The sequence below is a fragment of the Salmo salar genome, unplaced genomic scaffold (genome assembly GCF_965601325.2).
Source record: "Salmo salar unplaced genomic scaffold, fSalSal1 ptg000578l, whole genome shotgun sequence".
NCBI classification, from domain to species: Eukaryota; Metazoa; Chordata; class Actinopteri; order Salmoniformes; family Salmonidae; genus Salmo; species Salmo salar.
Window position 1 is genome coordinate 2,372,501 of NW_027675424.1, and position 8,525 is coordinate 2,381,025.

General features: G+C 44.3%; 1 protein-coding gene across 1 annotated transcript in view; it reads left to right on the plus strand.

Moving 5' to 3' along the window:
* Positions 1–7,976, plus strand: part of LOC145876328 (NLR family CARD domain-containing protein 3-like) — a 9,266-nt gene extending 1,290 nt beyond the window's left edge. Inside the window, exons 2-3 of the mRNA XM_082972120.1 lie at positions 5,763–7,554; positions 7,787–7,976. Coding sequence (XP_082828246.1) covers positions 5,763–7,554; positions 7,787–7,976 — 1,982 coding nt within the window. The remainder of the gene's footprint in view (positions 1–5,762; positions 7,555–7,786) is intronic.
* The last annotated feature ends 549 nt before the right edge of the window (positions 7,977–8,525 follow it).

Below are 8,525 nucleotides of genomic sequence, written 5' to 3' on the forward strand. Positions count from 1 at the left end.
CTCAGTACTGGTACTCCTTATAGTCTCATTATTACCTCAACTACCTGGTACCCCTGCACATTGACTCAGTACTGGTACTCCTTATAGTCTCATTATTACCTCAACTACCTGGTACCCCTGGACATTGACTCAGTACTGGTACTCCTTATAGCCTCATTATTACCTCAACTACCTGGTACCCCTGCACATTGACTCAGTACTGGTACTCCTTATAGTCTCCTTATTACCTCAACTACCTGGTACCCCTGCACATTGACTCAGTACTGGTACTCCTTATAGCCTCATTATTACCTCAACTACCTGGTACCCCTGCACATTGACTCAGTACTGGTACTCCTTATAGTCTCGTTATTGTTATTTTATTGTTATTATTATTAATTAATTTTTTATCAAATACAATTTGATTTGATTTGAAGCTCATTGGCAGAAACACGTCATGGTGTCTAACAGTCGTCTCGTGCTGAACAGATCATGTTCGGATGTTGAAGCACGGTGGCTAGGAAAAACTCCCTAGAAAGGCCAAAACCTAGGAAGAAACCTAGAGAGGAACCAGGCTATGAGGGGTGGGCCAGTCCTCTTCTGGCTGTGCTGGGTAGAGAGGAACCCGGCTCTGAGGAGTGGCCAGTCCTCTTCTGGCTGTGCTGGGTAGAGAGGAACCAGGCTCTGAGGGGTGGCCAGTCCTCTTCTGGCTGTGCTGGGTAGAGAGGAACCAGGCTCTGAGGGGTGACCAGTCCTCTACTGGCTGTACTGGGTAGAGAGGAACCAGGCTCTGAGGGGTGGCCAGTCCTCTTCTGGCTGTGCTGGGTAGAGAGGAACCAGGCTATGAGGAGTGGCCAGTCCTCTTCTGGCTGTGCTGGGTAGAGAGGAACCAGGCTATGAGGGGTGGCCAGTCCTCTTCTGGCTGTGCTGGGTGGAGAGGAACCAGGCTCTGAGGGGTGGCCAGTCCTCTTCTGGCTGTGCTGGGTGGAGAGGAACCAGGCTCTGAGGGGTGGCCAGTCCTCTTCTGGCTGTGCTGGGTAGAGAGGAACCAGGCTATGAGGAGTGGCCAGTCCTCTTCTGGCTGTGCTGGGTAGAGAGGAACCAGGCTCTGAGAGGTGGCCAGTCCTCTTCTGGCTGTACTGGGTAGAGAGGAACCAGGTTATGAGGAGTGGCCAGTCCTCTTCTGGCTGTGCTGGGTAGAGAGGAACCAGGCTCTGAGAGGTGGCCAGTCCTCTTCTGGCTGTACTGGGTAGAGAGGAACCAGGTTATGAGGAGTGGCCAGTCCTCTTCTGGCTGTGCTGGGTAGAGAGGAACCAGGCTATGAGGGGTGGCCAGTCCTCTTCTGGCTGTACTGGGTAGAGAGGAACCAGGCTATGAGGGGTGGCCAGTCCTCTTCTGGCTGTACTGGGTAGAGAGGAACCAGGCTCTGAGAGGTGGCCAGTCCTCTTCTGGCTGTTCCGGGTGGAGATTATGGCCATTAAGGCCAGATCGTTCTTCAAGATGTTCAAATGTTCCTAGATGACCAGCAGGGTGAAATAATATTCACAGTGGTTATAGAGGTTGCAACAGGTCAGCACCTCAGGAGTAAATGTCAGGATGCTTTTCATAGTTGAGCATTCAGAGGTTGAGGGAGGGAGAAAGAGGGATGGATTGGGAGGGAGGGAGGGAGGGAGTGAGGGAGGGAGGGAGGGGGTTGAAACTACAGTTTCGGGACAAGGTATCACGTCTGGTGATCAGGTCAGAGTTCATATCCTCAGTCAGACCAGTAGAAACTGGATCAGCAGCACTACAAGGTATCACATCTGGTGAACAGGTCAGAGTTCATATCCTCAGTCAGACCAGTAGAAACTGGATCAGCAGCACTACAAGGTATCATGTTTGGTCGACAGGTCAGAGTTCCTATCCTTAGTCAGGCCAGTAGAAACTGGATCAGAAGCACTACAAGGTATCATGTTTGGTAGACAGGTCAGAGTTCATATCCTCAGTCAGACCAGTAGAAACTGGATCAGAAGCACTACACGATATCATGTCTGGTGGACAGGTCATAGTTCATATCCTTTTATGAAGAATTTTTTACGTTTATTCCCAAATATATATTAAGATGAACGCACTTATTGTAAATCTCTCTGGATAAGAGCATCTGCTAAATCAGGGGTTCTCAATCCGGGGTCTGTGGAGGTACTGCAGGGGCTCCACGGCACCCTGACTGTACTCGTTGCAATGTAAGACATTTGATAGAATTTTCACATGACTCGACCACTTTGTCTACTCTTAATTATTGCCTAATATAATGGAATGCATAGTTTTTTAACCAATTATGATCGTTGTTACAATAAGAATTTTGACAATATTACCGTTATATCAACACACTCTTCACACCCGTTTAACAACTCTAAATAGCTTTAGCATAGTAGGCATCAAGTCCCTTGCCAATAATGTTGCCTACAACATTGCATACAATGTTCATTTTCATCGAACACATATTACGCCCGAGATGCCTTCAATTTGCCTAATTTATAGCCACGCCCAATTTAGGATTATTTTTTAACAACGTGATGTTGCGCTCCCAAAGGGATATCTTGAAATAACATGATGTAGATAATTAAATAATCAAAAGAAAAATGTGTTAATTTTACACTCAGAAAAGAAGGTTCCTTATAGAACCAAAAAGGCTTCTATCACTTCCTTAATATATGGAATCACTAAAAGTGATATATATTTTTGGGTTCAGTGAAGAAGAACCTCTAGAGTTCTGATCAACGAAAGGTTAATGTTTTGAGGATGTGAACCCAGCAGCCCTCCAGTGGTCAGATCAAGTCTGCCTGTATTTTCCAGCGCACAGCCCGGGATTTGAACCAGCCACCTTTCAGCCACAGGTCCAACTCCTGCCACATCTCCAACTCCTTAGCTGCTGGGTGAAAACCTGAGTTTATCTTCAGAAATAAGCATGAGTTAATCTGCCAAAATGAAGACAAAATGCTAATGCTACAAAATGCTACGTACGGTGTGGAGACAAGCATATTGTCTGGTTACGCACAGAGTGGGCTGAGGTGCTCTTGGGGAATTAGTGACGGGCATTCCGGCTCTTTTGGCTCCCAAACGGAGGGTCTCCTCCAAATAGGATCGGACCTCCATTATGGCATCTGCTGAGGGATTCCTTCGTGCTGCATCCCCAGTTGCTCTCTCGTCAAACAGCATCCAAACAGCAGACGTTTGTGACACTACTGCTGGTGTTTCTGCTCCATCTGATCCCTTTTCTTCCTGTTGCCCTGGTGCCTGAGCCAGCTGACTGCTGGGGCTGTCCCTCCCTGCTGCGGAGGTTATTCTTTGAAGAGCCTCATCAATCTCTCTGGCATCACTGAAGGCTAACTTCTTAAACCTGGGGTCAAGTGCAGCGTTTCTGATAGCACGTGATTATATTCCATTCTGTGGAACTTTCTGTCCATTGATGAACATAGGGTGTCCATCAACTCTGTCACATTAAATTTGCTTCTCTCTGGCGTCTGGCTGTGATTCGCTGCAGACCCTTACACAGAAGTATCATTTTTGAGGCTGTCACATAGCTGAAAAGAGAGAGCAGTAACTTATTAGTTCAGCTTCATGTTTTGTCTACTGATACTACATTCTCATCTACTGCTCATATACATATATAATACTGGATTAAATAATGATGCAGTAATAACTGCTTCCTGTACCTCTCTCCACTGATCTCCACAGTGAACTGCTCAAAGGGTTCCAGGACATTGCACACCTCCTCCACCACCTCCCATGCCTCTGGGTCAGAGCATCAACAGGTGCATTGACAATGGCCAGGGTAGAGATGATGGCATCCTTTGACTCAAGAAACCGCTTCAACATATACAATGTTGAAGTCCACCTTGTAGTGCAGTCTTGTTTAGGCCTCAGCTCAGGCATCCCCGTCTGGCGTTGTGTAGACTTTAGTTTTTCAGCATCTACTGTGCTCCTGTGAAAGTATTCCACAGCTGATTTCACTTTGTCCACAGTGGGCTTCATCACCTTCAGAGCATCTCTTACAATCAGGTTGATTGTGTGGGCAAGACATGGGTCCATTTTAAAATGTCATGGCTTTAGTTAAGTTGGCTGCATTGTTGCTAACACAACAGACCACTTTACCATCTACTTGCCATTCTCTGGCCACTCTCAACAGTTCTCTGAGGTGTGTCTGTCGCTGAACTCAAAGCAGTCCAGAAGACAGCTAGACATCGAAAAATCTTCAATGAAGTAACATGTAACCGACGTATGAAGTTGATGTCCAGCAGTCAGTGGTAAGGCTAACTGCAGTAGCTTTTTGGACTCTTTCCCGCAATGAAGCCTGTGTGCTCTTGTACAGTTGTGGAATAAGTGATTTTGAAAGGGTTTTCCTGCTTGGAATTGTGTACATTGGATTTAGACTATTGCTATAATTTCTAAAACTTCTGTCCTCCATGATCGAAAATGGCTGGAAATCGGTGGCAATCATTTTAGCCAATGCAACATCAATTTGCCAGACATAGACTTTGGCATAAACTGGTCCATAGAGGACTGTACCCAGCTGTGTGTCCATGAAGAGTAACAAGTCCATGTATCAACCTCTATCCTTTAGAGAGGGAGACTTTTCTACTGAACAAAGGTAAGAAGAACTCATGGGTCATGGTCAGTGAGTTAAACAACACTGTCTCTAGTCATTTCTCCTCTCTGATTTTCCCATTTATTTTTGTTGTTTTCATAATTCATAGGCTAATCCTTTAGTCCATTTTCATAGTCCTAAAACAATATTAAACAAACACAACGTTCCCTCCCTGTGTGTGTGTGTGTGTGTGTGTGTGTGTGTGTGTGTGTGTGTGTGTGTGTGTGTGTGTGTGTGTGTGTGTGTGTGTGTGTGTGTGTGTGTGTGTGTGTGTGTGTGTGTACTCCCTGGATGAGGAGATGTAATCTCATGTTTCGTCCACAGAAACCAACAGGAGAGATCAGAGTCAGAGATTCTCAGTGGTCAGTCTTCCCAGAGTCATCAAACAGACCTGGCCTCCATATTCAGTGTATGTGGTCCTGTTATGTACATTTGTTTTTTGTTGACCTCAAGTAAAGTTGATCTGTCAATTATTCATTAATGTGTTAATGAGAAAGCATTTATTCTCTTGCTTAACTTATTTACTTGATTTATTTTAGCTGCTTGAAGAGAAAATGATGACATTTGTGAAGAACGAGCTGAAGATATTCAAGGGGATTCTTAGTCCAGAACTCCCAGAAGGCTTTGAGAGTCAGAAGCAGGATGAGGAAGTGGTGGATGCTGAAGATGAGAAGCAGGAGAGCAGTGCCAGAGAGGGGGCTCTGAAGATCACACTGCACGTCCTGAGGAAAATGAACCAGAAGGAGCTTGCTGACACACTGGAGAAATGTAAGATCTGTCTGCCTCATGTTGAATGCTGTTTTATAACATTTAAAAGCTGTGGCTAAAGTACAGCTAAAGTAGCTGTGTAACTCAATGATATTGTAGCAGCCTTAACACAACACCTAGTGGCCTCATCAAGTAGCAGCAGGGATGTGTTGTGTTGATTAATTTAGAGAGACAGAGAGTGAGACAACATTAATTATACAATCAATAATACCAATAATAATATAATCAGTCACACCAGTCTGTAATGCATTATGAAAACATTTACACATTTATACAGTCAGTTAAGAGAATAAATGATTATAATTTAAAATGTTATAACAGTCCTACAATACTGTAGGCATTAAAACAGACATAATATTAATATCCTCTGTGCTATTTCTTCATTCAGATGAGCTTGCTGTGATTTGCCAACGTGAACTCAAATCTAATCTAAAGAAGAAGTTTCAATGTGTATTTGAGGGGATCGCTAAACAAGGAAACCCAACACTTCTCAATAAGATCTACACAGAGCTCTACATCACAGAGGGAGGAACAGGAGAGGTCAATAATGAACATGAGCTGAGACAGATTGAGACAACAACCAGGAAACAAGCAAGACCAGAGACTGCAGTCAAATGTAACGACATCTTCAAACCCTTAACTGGACAAGACAAACTTATCAGAACTGTGCTGACAAAGGGAGTCGCTGGCATTGGAAAAACAGTCTCTGTGCAGAAGTTCATTCTGGACTGGGCTGAAGGAAAAGCCAATCAGGATGTTCAATTTGTGTTTTCATTCCCTTTTCGGGAGCTGAATTTGATGAAAGGGGACAAACACACTTTGATTGAACTTCTCAATCACTTCTCAATGGAAATCAAACAATCAAGAATCTCCAATTACGACAAGTACAAAGTTGTGTTCATCTTTGATGGTCTGGATGAGTGCCGACTGCCCCTAGACTTCCAGAAGAACAAGATCTGTTGTGACGTCACAGAGTCAACCTCAGTGGATGTTCTGCTGACAAATCTCATCAAGGGAAATCTGCTTCCCTCTGCTCTCATCTGGATAACTACCCGACCTGCAGCAGCCAATAAGATCCCTTCAGGGTGTGTTGACCAGATAACAGAGGTACGAGGGTTCAATGACCCACAGAAGGAGGAGTACTTCAGAAAGAGATTCAGTGATGAGGACCTGGCCAGCAGAATCATCTCACACATAAAGACATCAAGGAGCCTCCACATCATGTGCCACATTCCAGTCTTCTGTTGGATTTCTGCAACAGTCCTCGAACACATGCTGAAACATAAGAGAGAAGAGATGCCCAAGACTCTGACTGAGATGTACACACACCTTGTGGAGTTTTATACCAAACAGAAGGATGAAAAGTATCTTGGGGAAGAAGAGACAGGTCCACACTGGAATAAAGAGAGCATTCTGTCACTGGGAAAACTGGCTTTTCAACAGCTTGTGAATGGCAATCTGATTTTCTATGAAGAAGACCTGAAAGAGGCTGGCATTGATGTCAATGAAGCCTCGGTGTACTCAGGATTGTGCACACAGCTCTTTAAAGAGGAATGTGTTCTGTACCAAGACAAGGTGTACTGCTTTGTTCATCTGAGCATTCAGGAGTTTCTGGCTGCTGTATATGTGTTCCTCTCATTCATCAACAACAATGAGAATCTAATGGCCGAACCGCAATCAACGTCCAGGAACCTTTCTGCGCTGTTCAGAGACAAGTCTGAAGTTTCTTTCTACAAGAGTGCTGTGGATAAAGCCTTACACAGTGAGATGGGAAACCTGGACCTTTTCCTCCGCTTCCTTCTGGGACTCTCACTGGAGTCCAATCAGAAGCACTTACGAGATCTACTGACAAAGACAAGAAGCAGCTCAAAGACCCATGAAAAAACAGTCAAGTACATCAAGGAGAAGATCAGGGAGAATCCCTCTCCAGAGAGGTGCATCAATCTGTTCCACTGTCTGAATGAACTGAATGACCATTCTCTAGTGGAGGAGATCCAAAGCTACCTGAGCTCAGGAAGTCTCTCAAAACCCAACCTGTCACCTGCAGAGTGGTCAGCTCTGGTCTTTGTGTTGCTGACTTCAGAAAAGGAGCTGGATGTGTTTGACCTGAAGAAATACTCCAGATCAGAGGAAGGTCTTCTGAGGCTGCTGCCAGTGGTCAAAGCCTCCAGAGCTGCTCTGTGAGTAAATAAAATGACATATAAGAAGTATTCATCAGGAAGAAATATTATGTTTAGTGAAAAAGATGTATTATAATATGTATATTGAAAAACATATTGAATAAATGCATTGATGGAAGATGAATCTATATGTTGTTTGGGAATATGAACCAAATGCATCTACCGTTGTCCTTCTACACTACTGGTGTTAAATTAACAGTGTGTTTGTGAAGTCATGATGATCTCGTTGCAGGCTGTCATGCTGTGGAGTCACAAAGAAAGGCTGTGCTTCTCTGGTCTCAGCTCTGAAGTCAAACCCCTCACACCTGAGAGAGCTGGACCTGAGTAACAATGACCTGAAGGATTCAGGAGTGAAGCTGCTCTCTGCTGGACTGGGGAATCCCCACTGTAAACTGGAGACTCTGAGGTCAGTATTCCTGTAGTTGGTAAACAAGTGTTTTGTTGTAGTCTCTGTTATTGGTAATGGTGAGAGGTTAGCATGTTTTGTTGTAGTCTCTGTTATTGGTAATGGTGAGAGGTTAGCATGTTTTGTTGTAGCCTCTGTTATTGGTAATGTGAGAGGTTAGCATGTTTTGTTGTAGCCTCTGTTATTGGTAATGGTGAGAGGTTAGCATGTTTTGTTGTAGCCTCTGTTATTGGTAATGGTGAGAGGTTAGCATGTTTTGTTGTAGCCTCTGTTATTGGTAATGGTGAGAGGTTAGCATGTTTTGTTGTAGCCTCTGTTATTGGTAATGGTGAGAGGTTAGCATGTTTTGTTGTAGCCTCTGTTATTGGTAATGGTGAGAGGTAAGCATGTTTTGTTGTATCCTCTGTTATTGGTAATGGTGAGAGGTTAGCATGTTTTGTTGTAGCCTCTGTTATTGGTAATGGTGAGAGGTTAGCATGTTTTGTTGTAGCCTCTGTTATTGGTAATGGTGAGAGGTTAGCTGTTTTGTTGTAGCCTCTGTTATTGGTAATGGTGAGAGGTTAGC